At 38.5% G+C, this 18,978-nt stretch overlaps 1 protein-coding gene and 1 pseudogene across 5 annotated transcripts; both read left to right on the top strand.

The window, feature by feature from the left end:
- Window positions 1-3,139: 3,139 nt before the first annotated feature.
- Window positions 3,140-8,026, top strand: LOC117833211 (protein ZINC INDUCED FACILITATOR-LIKE 1-like; annotated as a pseudogene).
- A 3,473-nt stretch (window positions 8,027-11,499) lies between these two features.
- Window positions 11,500-18,864, top strand: LOC117866209 (protein ZINC INDUCED FACILITATOR-LIKE 1). Of its 5 annotated transcripts, XR_011898896.1 has the most exons (18): window positions 11,500-11,935; window positions 14,111-14,151; window positions 14,259-14,319; window positions 14,426-14,528; window positions 14,619-14,721; window positions 14,794-14,847; window positions 14,936-14,998; window positions 15,071-15,120; window positions 15,203-15,278; window positions 15,381-15,581; window positions 16,208-16,295; window positions 16,582-16,667; window positions 16,753-16,860; window positions 17,152-17,196; window positions 17,281-17,369; window positions 17,457-18,111; window positions 18,303-18,346; window positions 18,435-18,530. XR_011898896.1 is itself a non-coding variant. In XM_034750365.2 (17 exons), the coding sequence occupies exons 1-17, from the start codon at window positions 11,827-11,829 to the stop codon at window positions 18,536-18,538; spliced, it is 1,425 nt and encodes a 474-aa protein (XP_034606256.1). In that variant the 5' UTR covers window positions 11,504-11,826; the 3' UTR covers window positions 18,539-18,864. The 5 variants fall into 5 exon arrangements, 3 of the variants coding, with proteins under 3 accessions (XP_034606256.1, XP_034606257.1, XP_072151600.1); XR_011898895.1 differs by having other exon boundaries at window positions 17,457-18,346; window positions 18,435-18,539; XM_034750365.2 differs by lacking the exon at window positions 17,457-18,111 and having other exon boundaries at window positions 11,504-11,935; window positions 18,435-18,864.
- The last annotated feature ends 114 nt before the right edge of the window (window positions 18,865-18,978 follow it).

Genomic DNA, 18,978 nt, shown 5'->3' with positions numbered 1-18,978 from the left:
GATTTACTGCAGAATTTGAAGTTCACCTCAGATTTAGATGATTATTTACCTTTTGTTATCCGATATGTATTACACGAGGAGGAGGAGGTCGGTATTACAGGAGCCAGCGGTGAATGTTTTTATGAAGCTGTATGGGTCAACTTACTATAAGGTGCATAGTGGTTACTATTTTTCTTATTTCATAACCTTTTATCTTCTCTCACATGTGAGATTTGGATCAGAAGGGATATCTTGATATGTCTGTAGCTTAATGATCAAATTGTTTGCGGCAGGAATAGAGATCTGAATATGCATCTCTATTGTACTATGCCTTGCTGCTTAACCAGTCTATCAATACTCCATGTCGCCATACATGTATTTTTTTTCTTGGATCATGTTTTGCTTTGGGTTTTGCCTTAGCATTCCTCAGTGATCTTCACCTAATCTGAGAGTCTTTTATTATTTTGTTTTTCTTTTGAGGTAAGGGTTAGATAGGTGGATGCTTTTAAAACAATGAATCTGTTTAAGCAGGTTCTAGAAATTGGCATAATGGAAGCCTGCAGTTTGCAGCCTACGTATATGCCAGTTTCAGTGTTTGTTCATGGGATGTTCTGATTTGCCTCTTTGCCAGCCTGATGATTACCTCTTCAATAGTATAATGGAGATTGGAATACACTTGACCGTAGAAGCTGGCTTGGCCGCTGTGGTGGACCATATACTCCCTTCGTTCCAAATTACTATAAGTCCATCCATCCATGTACACCCCACTCTGATTTTCTTCCACCAAGCTGGCTGAGCTGGCTCCAGATAAGATGTGTGTAGATAAAACGAAATATGAAGGCTTTGGCAGACACATGTGAAAGGAAAGATGTTAAATTTGGTTTTATTATGGGGGCATTCAAATGTACCAGAATGATGATCACGGGTTATTTGCATTGAGAGCAAAAATCTGAATGCACTTCTCCTGTTGAAGGCTGCTTAGCTGCTCTGGTTGATGGTCTGCTGCTGCTGCTGCTACTCTCTTGCTGCTGCTACTACAATATCCAGAATGAGTCTCTTCCCCCTCTCTGGATGTGTGTGTGTTTCTATCAACCAAGCTGGCTAAGTGGGCTCCTGGGAATGCACATGTAAGTGCAATGGTTATGAAGGCTTGGCAAATATAAAGAATGCCCTCATATCGAACAGGTGCGCCGGCTCAAGAAGTAGGAGGCTAACCGAAGGCTCTTCTCTCCTCCTACCATGGCGAGAAATAATGATCGAATCATTACCATGGCTGCTCCATCGCAAATGATTACAGTTTCTACATACATAATAGTATTACAGTTCCCTGCTGTAGTAGTAAGTATAATGCGCATAAGGAGAGGAATAAAGGGGAGGTAGATACAGTGTCATCAGCGACCATTCCTTGGATTATGACAATAAGTGGATGTTGCCTGTTCGTATATAAATAAGCGCAGCAGAGACAGATCCTTTTGGGTTACTTGGAAACTCGTTTATGCCATCTGAATTACCATATCTTTTTAGTTAATATATGCTGGTTTTATTCTGTGTTACTACTAGGCGATGACTACAAATGCTGATGGCTGGTTGGAGAAATTGCTTTCGTTACTATTGTACTTTTATACGCTATCCAAAATATTACCCAGCAAGGGTAGCAGTAGTCCCTCTGTAGCAACTCATGCATTTTTCCTTTTTGTTTCAAGGTTTATTAAACCGATAGTTTAGAATGTTAGGTCTGTTCTAGTAGCAACTCATGCATTTTTCCTTTTTGTTTCAAGATTTATTAAACCGATAGTTTAGAATTAATGTTAGGTCTGTGGTGGAACACATAGTTTGTGCCACTAGATTGATTTAGCAATGCTATTTGAGATGCCATTTTTTTTCTGTTTCTGTTTTTCTCCCTGCTTGACCTTGGAAAAATGATGTTTTCTTTATGTTGATGAATACTCCTCAATTTGTTTCTCTTGGTTTCTTATAATGCTGGCGTTCCCTTTGTTGCTATTATCTACTTCATATCCTATATCCTATGGAATCTAATTTCATTGTTTTATTTGCGTGCTTTCTTACGTAGACTGTTCGCCGCCCCGCTCCCGCTGAATTGTGCTAGGCAGGCCGGCCGCTCGACCGGCCGTGCTCTGTTAAGCCTGATATTGCTGCGAGTGAGGACGCCACGTGGCGGCAACGCCGACACGTGCGAGCTTCGCCGTAGCTCTCCAGCTGCCGCGCGTCGCTCGGCCCGCCATTGGATCTGTGCAGGAGCCGCGCTCGCAGCGGTGCCACCACCGTTGCTCAGCCACACTGCTACGCTCGTTGGATTGGAGAAGCCGAGAGAGAAAGATGAGAAGATCAGAAGAAGAGAAGGGGGAAGAGAAGCTGCCTCCTTTCCCTCTCAACGTCATGCTCAAGCTCACCGGCGGAGCTTGGGAGTGTTGACTGGTGACCCGGGCCACCACCTCCTAGCAGGAAGCGTATGCTTTGCTAGCTCCGGGATCTGAGGGAAAAATAAGCAATGGTGAAAAGAGGAAGAAACGAGTAGGATGAGTGAAAGGAGGAGAGGAGGTGGTCTGTGCGAGATAAGCTCTAGCACTCCGCAACGTCAGTTGGAAAGAAATGGGCAAGCACTTTGAGCTCGCTCAGAACATAATCTCTATCTCTACCTAATATTAAAGCAAGTAAGGCTTTTGCCAAAAAAATTCGTCACTTGTCGAGAGCTCCCGCGCCGCCTCGGCCCTGGCCGCCTGCCACGGCCGCGCCCGAGCCGCGCCGCCCGGCCTCGGCCCCAGCCGCCCGCACCGCCCCAGCCAAGCCGGGCGGCGGGCACAGGCCGGGCGGCACGACGCGGGCGGACGGGGTCGGGGAGGCGGCTCTGGTGCGTCCGGACGGTGTCATTAGTTTGAAAAATACAATTGATCTTTTACCGTAGCAACGTACGGGCATTTTGCTAGTTATACTATTAACCACGTGAAGTTGCCCATAAATGTTTGACAAGAAAAGATTACATGATTTTGAGAATGAAGAGATACGGTTCGCTAAGAGTGCCTGCACCGACGAGTCTATAGGGCAAAAAAAGTAGCCACAGCACGCAAGGTGGTCTGAGCGTTGACATATTCCATTGAATTTACAAGGATCCCGGCCGGAGTGCAAACATATAACGTAGCTTTGGTCCCCAAGCAGTGAGTTACAATTTACAAGGTGCAGTGCCGGATGCATGCATGTTTACAAAACCAATAGCTTAGGACAAGAAAAATCTCCACTCCTACATCTTTAGATTCAGGTCCCTCTTCTTCCATATGTGGATCATCAACCTCGTCACCAGTACGTGGAACCATATCTCCAGTTGTGTTTATTTGCTCTATTTCTGTTCTTCTACTACTCTGCGCCATGGTATGTCTGGTCTCTGTTCCGGCTAAATCCTTCACGTCAGTCGTTATAGGAGATGCCACCTCTAGCTCTGCTAGTAGATGCTCCTTCATCAAGCTAGCCAACACATACAACATTTATACAGGAACAAAGAATTTGGTTATTAACATCAATGGTAGCTGTCGGTCAGATTCTTAATTTACAAAGGAAAAAAAAACAGAGTAGTCTTCGCTACTTACTACTCTGCTTCTCTAGTCAGCAATAGAGATTGTTTCTTTTATGTTATATAAATAAATCAAATATACTGCTAGATTTGTTGCAGATACGATGCTTGGTTATTGCAATATATCGGATATTGTATGGTCTCAATACAAAATATGCAAAATAAAAGAAACTGGTAGCAGATCTTTGGTACAGTAATAAGTTTTAGTTCAGGATTGTCTCGCAAGTTGAAGGGGGTCGCAAAATTAGACATTAGTAAGTTTATACCAAGATCCAATCAAAGTCAGGATCAAAGTAGGGACCTTTCCCATACTAAGGTTACCAAGTTAGCCCAATATAGTGTTCCACGTGAAAAAGGTAAAAGAATAACATTCTTCTTTTATAACGTCAATGTTTGTGATAAAGTCTACAAAGAGATGTGTAGTAATAATTAATTCAACTATGTATACATTTCATCTATGCTGATAGCATGGTTCTATTCATCTATGCATTTTTGTTACTTTGTCAGGCTAGTTACTAACTTTTTGTTCCCTTTTTGTTCTATAGGCCTGCCAGTGTCATCGTTATTTCCCTTCTTGTATTTCATGGTATGATAATTGCAGGAAGACTGTCATTGTCAACAATATATACCATGGATATATTTCTATTTTGGTGCCTCCTATTCTAAATGTTGCACTGCACACTTTCAATGTTCCACTGCCCATAAGGTATTTATGAACGTTTACATTATGCTCCTACCCACCTGACCTTGAATTTTACAAAAAAAATTTGAAGAAAAGACCTTGAATTTACATTGCATGTCCAATTGTGTGCTACAGGGTTCATGCTAGGATTTGTGAGCCATACTATTAATTAGCTAGCCATCCAACTGTGCACTATAGGCTGCATGCTACTTATGCCATAGTGTACACAGTTTATTGCAGTTCTTTTATGTCGAACAAACATTGTATTTGACTAGCTTCTTTAAAAAAAAGAAGAGATGTGGGTATTGCCGAAAGAGTAGAAGATATTGGATTTTATGCTGGTTTTGTAGGTAAGAATCTTTCAAATAACTAGAACTTTTTACTTCTGATGAAATGTTTATATTTGCATACAACAACCTGTGCACATACTCATTTAGAAGATTTCATTAATTCCATATTCTTAATTTTTGTGGGTGCTTCATATATGCTTGGTAGAGCTTTGACTTCCATAATTTGGGGAATATTAGCAGATCGTATTGGGAGGAAACCAATCATTATTATCACAACTTCCTCCATGTTAGTAGCTCTATTCTCTTGAACATCATTTGAATTAAGCAACTGTTGCACTTCAATAACTTATTTACAACCTTTATTTACTTGATTACATATATGGCTATTTATTTGAATCTCAGCCTTGTGTTCAACACCTTGTTTGGACTGAGCGTGCACTACTGGATGGCGATAGCTACACGGTTTCTTCTTGGTTTTTTAAGTGGTTCAGTTGGCACAATAAGAGTATGGTGACTAAGTGAGAAATAAAGTTTATTTTTTGGTTTATTCAAGAAAGTGACCATTAGTAATTTGGCAATTGATCCTTTCAGGCTTATGCTGTTGAAGTTTGCTGACCTGAGCATCACGCTATTATCCTATCACTTGTAAAAATCATAAAATTATATCAATGTGTTTTTCTCTATTCCTAAGCATAATAGGTAGATTGTGATATATACTTTATTTTTACAATTAGGTGAACAAATCATGGGCAATAGCTCTTATTATTGGACCAACCATAGGTGGTTACCTTGCACAGGTATTTATGAAAGTTATAGTAATTAAATAATATTTATCCCCTTATTAATTCCCTGATGTTATTTCTATACTTTTCACTCTTTGACAGCCAACAGATAAATTTCCAAACTTATTTTCTGCTGACTCATTATTTGGAAGGTATCTTGTGCTAAATGTATTAAATTCTATCAGTAAAGTATTTTATTCAATGTACTCATTCTTGTATATTTTTAATAGGTTCCCGTACTTCTTACCGTGTTTATTTATATCGATCTTCAGCTTTGTTGTTCTCATAAGCTGCATATGGCTCCTAGTATGTGCAACTGACTGGTGTTATTCTTAAGAGTATACTCAACGGATACTTATGCTTCCATTTCATAGCATTTCGCTCATCACAAAAATATCTATAATTTATAACAAGAAAATTCTCATGTTTACCTTCGTACTGCATTTAGCTTAAAATCACTAACACAATGTGATGTTGGCCCATGTTGGAAATGGTTTAATTTGGTCCCATCACTATTTGAGAATCCAACATGTGAGAACTGAGCGAGTGCTTGGGTGGCTAGCAGAGCTAGTGAGCATGTAGATGTCGCGAGTTTGATTCCTCAAAACCACACTCACATCTCTCACCTGAGTTTATCCACAATAAATTTTGTTGCCTCTCACATGTGGTATAAAGGGAATGTGATGCGTCCGTCGCCTGCGGAGCCATGCCATAGATGGTCCTGATGATCTCTCGAAGGACGTGGTATGTTGGTTTGAGTGTAGTTGTAGTTTTTTTTTGTATATGTGGGGGTGTGAGCAGATACTACTATAGATGTACCCTGATGAGAGGCATAAAATAAAAGAATCCAACATGTCTTCTATTTAGACATCTACATGTTATCATAGCCTTCGACTTTCCCTTTATCATTCAAACAGATATTGTTTTTAAACATAGATTGAGTTATGCTAAATTGTACGGAAGTGCACTGGTTGAATATAAAATGTAAGCATTGCCATGGGATTTTAAAAAAAGAATTGTACAAAATCTATCACCAACACAAACATGTTTTTTCTATATTACTGTTTCCAATGATCTATGGTGTTGCAGCATAAAACATGGCATCTATTGGACTTTTGAATTTTGTCTCACTTCTGCATGAATTATCTATTAATTTACTATAACAAGTCCATTAAATTCATTGCTATTGTTTATAACTACACTTTTATGTTTTATTCAATGATATGTATTCACCAAAAATTATGTTTAATACAACCAATGTTTGCACAAATATTTTTCAGGAGACATTGCTTACACACAAGCTCCACAAAAAGGAACATCAACATCCTGAATCTTTGATTGCGTATTTATCTGATTCTAAAGAGTTTGTTAAGAAATATAGTACTTCAACTAAGAATAAGGGACTATTGACAAATTGGCCTCTAATGTCATCTATTGTTCTCTTTTGTATCACATTCTTTGATGATATGGCTTATTCAAAGGTATGTCCTAATTATTTTTCAATAATTTGGTCATTTTGTTACTATAACTTGAATGCACATGGTTGACTAATTAGAATCATATATTTGTAAGATGAACTATCCTAGCTTATTGGTTAAGCACAAATATAATTTCATAAATAAATTTTATCAAGTTGTGATATTGAGAATTGTTGTTTGTATGAAGATAACATTAGTTAATTTTATATCCCATATAAATCCAAATTTGATAACACAAAACAATTGTAACATGGATTTTTTGTTCTCTTGAAGTTGAAAGTTTAGTTCTTTATATGTCAAAACGGATGTTAACAAGAACCCCAAATTGTGTTACCAAAGGGCCAAATGGAATTGAGAAATTTGTAATTTAATCATTCTAACTTATTGGAAAGATTGAATATATATAGTAAGAATCAGAACATGCATCATCTAACACACATATCTATCTTAATCAAATATGCCTTTGACAAAAAAAAATAATTAGTAAAAATAATACTTTAGAAACACATAATGAGCTTGTTAAAATTTTGTCTCTTGTTGCAATTTATTGGTTGGACCTCACCATTAGAGAAGATGATATGGAGTAAAAAATTGCATACAAGTTGAGATTGTTTCAATAAATACAGAATAACCAAGAAATATGTTATACTCATAGTTGCCAAATTTCAGTTGCATGTTGGATACTACATGCTACCAATAAATCTTTAAGTTTAATTTTTCCAACTAAATCAACATGTACTTGGGCTATGTAAAAAAAATTAAATTATAAAAAAATCCCTACAGTATTAAGTTAAGTGGAAAAAATATGCCCATTATTTATGGTTCTTATTTTTTGAACTATCACCAATCATTGTTATTTATGTGATTAAGTCAATGGAATATAACTTTGCCAGCGAATTTGAGTCTCCATATTTTTCTATTGATACAATTCAATATTTTTGCTTAGTGTGGTTGCATTTTATCATTTCACTCAGATGTTTTCTTTGAATGTGTGGAGAAAAATAAATTATGAAAAAAAATCAAACTATTTGTAATTTATATGATCACTTAATTTACCTTTTTGTTCAAAGTATTACCTTCTATATTTGAGTTAACCCTTGATATTTCAAATGACCAATCAGATATTTTCTTTATGGTCTGAGAGTGACAAAAAGTATGGTGGACTAAATTTCTCATCTGAAGATGTTGGTAATGTACTTGTGGTGATATCAACTTTTGAGTCCAAGAAATGAACCTATCAACTTTGTTCCTATTCCAATCATCTATGACTAAAAAAGGGCTAAAATTGGCTTCATATTCATGTTTCGTGCTCTAGTATATAGCATCTCGCTAGAGATTTTCTTTGATAGAGAGAGCCAGTGGATGCCTAGTAAGGTCCTTTTATATATGCATTATGTTGGCTAAACACGTTGAATTTATGATCTTCCCAAATGTATTGTTTAGGATGGAATAAATTCATGAACTTGCTATGAAAAAAGTACATTGCTTCTAGTTATTAGCAATCACCTTTATTGGAAACCTTGCTTTAACCTCATTTTTTCTTATTCCTATTATAAAATGAACTTACTTGTTTATGTGTTGTAGGTTCTAGCGTCCTTCTATACCAAACATTTATTATCCCTATATTGTAAAAGTTCTCGGACTAATCAATTCTTCTCGTATTGCAATTGTGAGTATACAAGTTATTGTCACATTTTATTGCTAGTTTAAATACTTTAATCTTTAAAATTAATAACCAATTAATATTGTAAATTCTATCCATGGTGCTTCTTTTCACCTATCCACCTATGGCGAACTTGTCAAGACCATGGATATCCATTGTTGTAAATATTGCATCGGTGCTTAAAAGTTGTTCGGTTGTGAGTACCCTTGAAACTTGAAGTTATATGTGTGCATGCTTTTGAAACACTTATTGGTAGGAATTAGGAAAAACAAACCAAATGTGTATACTACAAGCTTACAGTTTCTCCAATATAAACGACTTATTTTAAAAATATTTTGTATGCTGCGCACTAACCACAAACATCTAATTATGTTTCTTTTCTAGAAATTTATAGGAACACTTGTTTAAGAGGCCCACATGTTATGTTTCTCATAGTACAAGTATAATTGGGGTTATATTTTAATTAATACGTTCCTGTCCATATCATAATAATATTGTCCATTTTTGCATACATATTAGGCTACCGTTGTAACATGCTCCTTCATTGGTATGTACCTTTACATTCTATTTCAATCGAATCAATCTTCCCATGCAAAAAACTAGATGATTTTGTGTAATTAACAGCCTCAAGGTCAAAGAGCAACTGCAAATGGCATAGCAACTACATTGATGTCCCTTTTTAAGGCATTTGCTCCAGCTGGAGCTTGTGTTGTGTATGTACAAATTTGGTTACTAGAATTTGCTTATAAACACTTTAATATTTTGGAAATGCCATCTTGTTATATATTCCTTTCAAGAGCCACTTTGTTTTAAAAAATATTTGATATAAATCCAACTTTGCCTTGAATTGCAATGCAAATGGGATAAAAAAATGATGGTACGAGTTCCATAAATCATATATCTGTATTATAGATTATATTTGATTTACAGGGTAACGTCAGCTGGTTTCTTCAATTTTTTTGTAGGAGTAGCTAGGAATAGTGTACATTACTTATTCTATAGCACCTTTAAATAATGAGTATTTAGTGTTCTAAAGTAAAATAATAATGGAATATCTGTCTCTGTAGTTGTAGAAGAAATATATTAATTGAGTAGGTTTATGTAGAATCATATATCATATATTTATTATAATATGCTGTAGCATGTGATACACACGTGCTAGAGACAACATTTTTGTTACCCCATAAATATAGGATGTTAGCTTTGAGTGTTTCTTAATTCATTACACCAATGGTTGAATTGAGAAATGCTAATAATTTTGATGATATATCATCTTAACATGTTAATGCAGATTTTCATGGGCACAAAAGCACCAACATGCTTTGATATTTCCAGGTAAATATGTTAGATTCTATTCATAAAACAAATTGTTAAATACTATATTTTAGATTACACTTCGAGAAAAAAAAATGAACTAGAATTTTGAAAACAAAACATTTCTAGGTGGTACATACTCTTTGCTCAATGTTTTGTGAAACCATGATGTAGGTTAGAGCCAATGGGTGTAAAGGTTGATGCTTACTAGCAAAGGTTGATGTGTGAGTTTTGCGAAGATGCTTTCATTTTAGCATCACCAGTTCACTTCGGCTGGACTTATCTCGGTAGGGTCGTGTGAGTAGGCATAGGGAATTGTTTGTTAACCTTTTCCATTGGGAACATGGCCATTTTGGTCTTGTTTCTCCACCACACGCATGGCAAAAGAAAAGGTTGATGTGTTAAGCAACTAATAACACTTGTGGCATCTATTACCTTCACATCAATGCATCTGACAACGAGAAGTATTTTTTCCCCAAACTTCATAGCTATGTTGTTCACACCCATCCAGGGATACTACAAATAGTGGATATATGTCTCTCAATAACTTGCCATAATATGGAACTATGATGAAAACCATCAATTGTTAGCTTCTGTATCCGTTTGATCTTTTCAATGCATTACTTGGCTTGGTATGCAGGTGACCAAACGGTGTGCTTCCTTCTAGACATTGTCGTACTTTTTGAACTTATTTGGACATTCAAGCCATTTATAGATGTGCCAAAGCAATCTTCTTCAAGCTAACCCTTCTGGCTAATGGTGTAGACAAGTTGTGTGTTATTTTACCATGACACGCCATGCTAAAATTTTCTAAAGGTGTCATTTTTTACACCATCTAAAGATGCCATTTCTATACTAGCTGCAGTTTTGCTATAGCAACTTCGTTTTGGGGTTCTATCAGCTTATATTGCAATGATTTTCTACTAGTTAAGGAATCACTTTGCGTATAGCTAATGATGTGGTAGTGTGGCTATGATAAATGAGTATGCGACTTGCAAAAGCTAGATATATAATAGATGACAAATAGATAAATAGGAGGGCATTTACTAGATCAAATGTGCAATACTAATTAAGCTAAAGAAATCATATATATGAATATCATTAACCTAGGATGGATATATACTTGGATTTGGGCATTTGATGTAACCAAGTGCCAACTAATAATTTGCAAGCTTAGGGGGCGTTTGGTTCCTCGAGCTAAAGTTTAGTCCGTGTCACGTCGAATATTCGGAGGCTAATTAGGAGGACTAAATATGAGTTAATTATAAAACTAATTGCACAGATGGAGGCTAAACGACGAGGCGAATCTATTAAGCCTAATTAATCCATCATTAGCAAATGTTTACTATAGCAGCACATTGTCAAATCATGGACTAATTAGGCTTAATAGATTCATCTCGCCGTTTAGCCTCCATCTGTGTAATGGGTTTTGTAAATAGTCTACGTTTAATACTTCTAATTAGTATCTAAACATTCGATGTGACAGGTGCTAAAAATAAGCAACCGGAACCGAACCGCCCCCTTAGCTTCATCACCTTCAATTAATTATTGATGAGGGAGCAGCAGCCGTAGTAGCACGCAACAAACTGGCCGGCTGCTGAGATGTGCAGTACTGTTATTACTCTCTGACGCATGTGCTGATGCCAGGCCGCCATTACAAACTGGATCGATTGGGTTGGCTGGTAGAGTAGCAAGCAATACGCAATTCGATTTGGCCAAATTAAAAAGCACGTGCCCCTTCAATTCTGCTGTCCGATCCTCTACTTGCATTGGTAGTATATCATGCGTTGGCATGTTGGCTCCATCTGTTTGACTTCCAACAACAACAACAACAACAGCTAACCACTCGTTGACCTGAGTCTGAGGGATCGAATTATATATTGCTGGGGGATCAGCAGCTGTGAGCAACCGATCGATCCGCCAATAATACAAGACACACAGAGAGATCGAGGATCGATCGAGGAGCTAGCTGCAGGTAGCAAATCGATCGAGGACGACGACGGGCATTCGTCGGCGCCGTTGCTGGAGAAGAAGACCGCCGCCGCCGCCGGCAGGATGTACGTGGAAGGCTGCCCCGGGTGCGCCGTCGACCGGCGCAAGGAGGCCAACCCGGGCATCCCGTACGGCAGCTTCATCTACGTCTGGGTCGTCACCCTCTGCACAGGTACTATCTAGCTACTCCTCGACCACATCGGAATCGCCTAGCTACTTGTGCTGAATGCTTATTACAAAGCTTCACTAATTCTTGTGGCTAGTTGATTCATTCCGATTTCCGACCTATCGTAATCATACCTGTGTATATAATGCTTGATTAGCGTTCCTCCTTTAATTTGTCACGTCATCTCATTAAACCAATCAACAAACTCAACATGCCTTAGCGTGTGTTTTTCTTTTCTTTCGCTGATGACGAGTTGCCAACACTGCGTTACTTTAGCGAGCAGCTATCCGTGTAAAACCAAATATCAAATAGGCAAGCATCGCCGATGATTAAGATTTAAGCAGCAGCCAGCCAGCCCATACTTATCTTTGGCCCAGCCCACACCAGCAGATAAGCTCAGGCCCATTCTATCCACACAATTGGAACCGCGAATCTTCCTCCCCGTTCCCGTCGCAGGCAGCAGAGAGAGGACTAGAGGAGGGGGCAGCCATCCATTCTTGTCTCGTGTTTGTTCCGGCCAATGCCCAACGCCCTGCAATGCGTGGTTGGATTGGAAGCCGTTCCGTTTGGCGCCACGTCCGATGTGGACTGACGAGGTTCAAATTCGTGCTGGCTTCGTCTTCCTCGTCCTCCCCTTCAACTCTCCACGCCGCCATAGACGCACATTGGGCAAATACTAATTGCCCCCACCATTGGGCGCGGCAGGGCGAAAAGGCCACATCTTCGGCGATTTCGGTGGCCGACGCTGCAAGGATTGGTTTTTGCCTTCCTTGATTCGATTCTTCGTTAATTGCGCCTTCCCTGCTCCCATCTCTGGTTTTGGACCCCTCCATCCATTGCTGTTCTGAGCAAGCATTGAGGGGGGTCTCCGCTGGTCTGGTCCCCGACGATGGGGGAGGAAGGCGCGCACTTGGCCGTTGCTCAGTGTCAAGGAGGAGTACCACCCAGGGTGCCCCGGCTGTGCTTACGACCGGAGGAAGGACCGCCTCAGGGGGATGCCGTACAAGGAGTTCCTCTACGTCTGGATGATTTCTCTCACGGCCGGTACGGCCTTTGGGTGTGTTTGATTCTTTAGCACCTCCTAAAATTCCTGTCACATTGAACGTTGAATACTAATTAGAAGTATTAAACATAGATTAATTATAAAACCAATTGTACAGATGAAGACTAATAATTTGCTAGACGAATCTATTAAGTCTAATTAGTCCATGATTTGATGCTACAGTAAACATGTGCTAATGATGGATTAATTAGGCTTAATAGATTCGTCTCGTGAATTAGCCTCCATCTATATGTAATTAGTTTTATAATTAGGTTATGTTTAGTCCTCCTAATTCACGTCTGAATATTCGATGAATTAATTAGGCTTAATAGATTCGTCTCGTGAATTAGCCTCCATCTATATGTAATTAATTTTATAATTAGGTTATGTTTAGTCCTCCTAATTAACTTCTGAATATTCGACGTGACATAAATTAGTTTAGACTAAAGAATCAAACACCCTCTTTTCGATGGCCACATGTTACGAAAGGCAGTACGTAGCAGGTCATAACTAGTGCTTGTGGTTGCCAAGACAGAGAAATGTACTGCAGCATGAGTTTGTAGCAGCAATTCTCTGCTACTGTGTCATATCAGCAATTTACAGAAATTTCCTGCTGTGAGGCTGCAGGTGCTACTGATTTTTTTTCCAGCAAATTATGGGTTCGTTTGCAGTTGCTGCAGTGTCTCCCTGCCTCTACTATATATATTACCTCCTCACTTTTTGAAGATGTACTGACAGGGATACCACGCACCTTCCGATGGAATATTAATTTGTGACAAGTTGCTGGACCACTCAAATTAGGCATGCAGCATTTAGGACTCAACAGTTAAAACTTTGTACTTATATTGTTCATCATGTCACAATCTTTAATCATGCACAATCGTATGCTGTCTTCATTTAAGGTTGTTTTCTCAAGTGGATGAACATTTTTGTCAGGCCTTATTCAGCAAATGTCTTAGTCACTATTACTGAACTAACTTCATAAATGTCAGCATCTGCACTTCTGGACCTACAGAACATGACTGGCATTTTTTTTCCTGTTCTGCTAATCTTACTTCACTTTTCATGGCTTTTCTTTATTTCCATAAATACTGTCTATTGCATATTTACTGTTTGTAATTTTCTTCTCTCTTTTTCAGCTTTACCAGCATCATCATTGTTCCCCTTCTTGTATTTTATGGTATGCACACGATTTGGTACTCCTTTTCTGGTTATTCAGGGTTTTGCGTTGTATGACAAATAAGTAGCTAGTACATCAGTAATTGAATGTTTTCTCTTACTACACAGATAAGAGACTTGAATGTTGCTAAAAGAACAGAAGATATCGGCTTCTATGCTGGTTTCGTAGGTTAATTTTGATGAACTTCTCCCTCATATTCAGCTTGGCTTAGTTCGATATTTATAAATGGTGAATTTTTTGTGACTGATCAGTTACATACTATGGATGCTTTCAGGTGCTTCATTTATGTTTGGTAGATGCTTGACTTCAACAGCTTGGGGAATAGCGGCAGACCGTATTGGGAGGAAACCAGTTGTTATATTCGGCATTTTCTCCGTGTTAGTAATATTTTGCCTCCATTTATATGGAAGAATGTTGATTGAGTGCGGAAATGAGACTCTTAACTTAGTTCTTTTAAAATTTCTCAGAGTTGTGTTCAATACTTTGTTTGGGCTTAGTGTCAGCTATTGGATGGCAATTGCTACACGATTTTTGCTTGGTGCTTTAAATGGGCTACTTGGACCAATTAAGGTATGGTGAATTTGCAAGATTTTTTATGTTACAACGCGCTGTAGTTAATAACACCTTTCTTGAATATTACAGGCTTATGCCATTGAAGTTTGCCGACCGGAACATGAAGCTCTAGCATTATCACTTGTAAGATACAAAATTCACATTGATGTGTTACTAATATTTCTTATATTCTAATGATTTTCATAATTGAATTCACTTTCACGTAATTTAGGTCAGCACATCATGGGGAATAGGTCTCATCATTGGTCCTGCTCTAGGAGGCTACCTTGCACTGGTACAGCAGAGGCAATTTTACAATGCTAAAGCATAGCTAACTGTCAATTCTAACCTGGTTACCTTATGACAGCCTGCAGAAAATTTTCCAAATGTCTTTTCACCTGACTCACTCTTTGGAAGGTATTTCTTTTTTACATAGCAGAAGAAGATAGTCCCATATAATCAATTTACAGAGTACTTACTTTCTGTGGGAACTTGTCAGGTTCCCATACTTCTTACCATGCTTATGCACATCAGTCTTTGCTGCTGCTGTTCTCATAAGCTGCATATGGATGCCGGTACGTGAAATCGCTTTGAATTCATTGGGCATCCACCAATATTTTTTACTTAATTTTGATTCCTCTGTACCCACCATAAAGCATCTCAAAAATGTTTTATAGGAGACTTTGCACAAGCATAAAGGTAGTGAAAATGAAAACCAGAGCATTGAAGCTTTGGAGGCTCATCTGATTGATCCACAAGAAAAGGTTGAAGAAGGTGGAAGTTTGAATACCAAGAAGAGCTTATTCAAGAATTGGCCATTGATGTCATCAATAATTGTCTATTGCATCTTCTCCTTCCATGACATGGCTTACTCAGAGGTACTTTTTATTATCACTTGTGGGATATTAATTTATGATTTGAAAAGCTAGGAAAAATGTATGCATGTTATGAACATTCCTGGTACTGCTCTGTTAGAGATTTGAAGAACTTGGTCTTGCTGTCCCAATAATGTTCAATATGGTGTATTCATTCTGGTATAAAAATTTTAGTCAGGAAAAAAAAGTTGGCACCCAACAAAGCTGCCAGCAATTGGAGATTTCAAAATATAGGGACAAAAGTGGTATAGTTTTTTTGGAACACTGACTTCTATTGTTACATAATCTTGTAAATTGATGTAGGTTAGTTATCTATTAAAATATAGTGGATGTTTCAAGAAATAAAATTTTAACACGCACCTTATGAATCATCAGTTGCCATCAGCCGAGCAATTTATCCATGTCAGTCTAAGGGTGCTTTTTATTGCTGTGAATATCATTTTTTATCCTTGGTTTCATATATGAAATTGTAGCAACATATAACTTTGTATTTCCATGTTTATTTGAAAATGATCTGAAATTATGTATATGTGTACTTGCTATTTCCTTGAGGACCTAGTCTTTTTCCCCTCGAATAGTCTAGAAGACATTTCAGCATGTATTAGAGCCCTAACAAAAACTAATTCCAGGTGTTCTCTCTATGGGCTGAAAGTGACAAGAAGTATGGTGGACTCAGCTTATCGTCCGAGGATGTAGGTCAAGTGCTTGCAGTTACAGGTGAATTTTCTTATTATTGTTAGTGTTAATAATTTGTAAAAACTCCATTATAGTCTAAAGTGGTTTTTGTACTACAGAATATTAATTAGATAACTGTATGTACCCAATTATAACCTTTCACATGTATGTGGAAAACTGATTTTTCGATCATTCCCCTGAAGCTGTACTAAATGTGCACATTCTGTCCTCTGCTGGATGCATCATTGTGATTCTCATCACTTTGTAATCAAAATTTTGGTATTTCTGATAATGCCATTTACATTATTTTACCTCTTCCATTTTATAGGTGCCAGTCTTCTTGTATATGAACTGTTCCTGTACCCTCGTATCAACAAAGTTCTTGGGCCTGTCAATTCTTCTCGGATTGCCGCTGTGAGTAAAAGCTTATGCTACTTAGTTGATGCAGTCCCTTTCCTCTTCTTGATGCTTATCTGAACTATTTTGCTCAATCTTGCAGATCCTGTGCATCCCTATCCTTTTTGCCTACCCCTATATGACATACCTGTCAGAACCTGGATTATCAATCGTTCTCAATATTGCATCTGTGATAAAAAATAATCTTTCTGTGAGTATCTTTTGCATCCCATTGTGAGTCCTATTATTTGATCTTTTAGAACCAAATAACTGCGTAGATGGCAGTTTTGGTACATGTACAAAGTATGCAGTTACTCTGCTCAGAAAATGGAAAAGAAAAGAAGAAACTTTAGTTCCTGGTGATGGTTGAAAAATATTAAGCATACGAATCTTGCATCATTACCCACCACGTAGCGGTCTACGCCCTTTTTCTATTGAATATTTAGATTGTTTGTATTATTTATTTTCTGTTATAATTAATGTTTACGGCATACTATATCAGGTTACCATCATTACGGGCACTTTCATCCTTCAAAATAATGCTGTGGTATGCACACGTCTTCAGCTCAATTTTTATTGTTAAAGTTCTGCTCCTAATCTTCAACTGACTGATGACAATACTTGTTAACAGCCTCAGGACCAAAGAGGAGCTGCAAATGGATTGTCCATGACAGGAATGTCGTTTTTCAAGGCAGTTGCTCCAGCAGGAGCAGGCATTGTGTGAGTATAATGGTTCCTTGTGTCTTCTTTGAAGAAATATTTTGAGTTCCAAGTTGAAATTAACTTTCAATACGCATGCCTTGACAGTATGACCCTGTTTGGCATGGCTCCAACTCCGGATGGAGCTGCTCCACTTCAGAACTCCACATGGAGCCAGCTCCGCTCCAAAACTCCAAAACAAAAATGGGGTGTTTGACTAGATGGGTGCTCTCAGCTCCAAAAAAGATCGATTTCAATGTGGATTGCCATTGTTGCCCCCCAATTAAGGCCCCGCTTGTCATCCTCTCTATCCCATCTTCTTCTTCCCCTTTTTCCACTGCACTATGCCGTACACGGGAGACCCTCCACGGGCGACGGGGCGGCGGGCGGCGATGGGCGGGACGGGCGGCGGGGCCGGCCGGCCACGGGGGCGGCGACGGGCGAGGCTCTGGCGACGAGTGGGGCTCGGGAGAATAGAATGAAACATTTTTTTGTGTAACCAGTGGCATTGGTGGGTAATTACCCACCAACTCCACGAGGAGGTTCAAAAGAGAGGTTTCTGGAGTAGCAAAAGAGGTGCTCCAAAATTCCACCCCCATTTGCACTACAGCTCCATGGAGTTGGCAACTCCATGGAGTTTTGAAGTTGGGGTGTTTGGCTGAATTTTTTGATGAAGTTGCTGGAGTTTAGGAGTGGAGCCGTGCCAAACAGGGCCTATATTTAAATGAAATGTGCTTGAAGCTTCAAGAATAGGAAGGCTGAGGTGTAGTGTACTTTGAATTAGACTACTGTGCTGCTAAATTTAATTTTCAAAAGTAGATAAGGCTGAGATATACTTTATACTGGATCTCCTAGTGCCCTACTGCTTGTAAATTTGATTTATAATGCTTCTGCTCCATGTGAAGCATCAAGCATGTACTCTTGCTGATTTTTCTTGGGGTATTTTTTTTTCAGGTTCTCATGGGCACAAAAACGGCAGCATGGTTTTTTCTTTCCAGGTAAAGTAGCTTCCTTTTTTAGGAAATTCCAGATGCACCTTTCCTTTTCTTTTTGGCAGCATATAATTTTTCTTTTCTACCTGCACAGGTGATCAGATGGTGTTCTTTCTTCTGAATGTGATTGAGTTGCTCGGACTAATCCTCACGTTCAAACCCTTTCTGGCTGTGCCAGAGCAATATAATAGAAATTAAAAACTCAGATTATGGAAGTTTAGTGATGTTCAAATAGAGTCTTCACCCGTGAGGTAAAGGGCATAATGCCCTTCCACCAGGAGGAACCTGAAAGAGGAAAATGGAGATTTTTGCTTTGTAACTGTTAGTGTTATTATGTAACTGCAACATTTTAGTAGAGGAAATGTATAGTTGGTAAATGGTGGCCAATCGATTGCTTGCTTTTGATTAGGCAGGCATTATTTGTGCCGAGTTGCTGCACAGTAAGTAGCAATAATGTAAGGTACAGCAACTCCGAATTATTTGTTGGAAATGAAATTAGTAGACAATTCTACCCTGATGGTTTATCTGGTTTGGTTCTATTTGCTCTGCTTGTTCAAGATTCTATTTATTCTGCTGACTGGCCCATCCTTCTGCGTCGTGTAAAAAACATGGCACCCTGAACCGGACATGTATTTTTC

The sequence above is a fragment of the Setaria viridis genome, chromosome 8 (assembly GCF_005286985.2).
Source record: "Setaria viridis chromosome 8, Setaria_viridis_v4.0, whole genome shotgun sequence".
NCBI lineage: Eukaryota > Viridiplantae > Streptophyta > Magnoliopsida > Poales > Poaceae > Setaria > Setaria viridis.
The sequence above is the reverse complement of the archived record's forward strand: the minus strand, read 5'-3'. Positions and strand labels throughout refer to the sequence as shown.

Bases quoted from the DNA above. Each gene is read 5' to 3' on its own strand.
- LOC117866209 (XM_034750365.2), top strand. From the start codon at position 11,827: ATGTACGTGGAAGGCTGCCCCGGGTGCGCCGTCGACCGGCGCAAGGAG. The intron at 14,152-14,258 runs GTATGCACACGA...CTTACTACACAG, and splicing joins TCCCCTTCTTGTATTTTATG to ATAAGAGACTTGAATGTTGC. The intron at 14,999-15,070 runs GTACAGCAGAGG...ACCTTATGACAG, and splicing joins TAGGAGGCTACCTTGCACTG to CCTGCAGAAAATTTTCCAAA.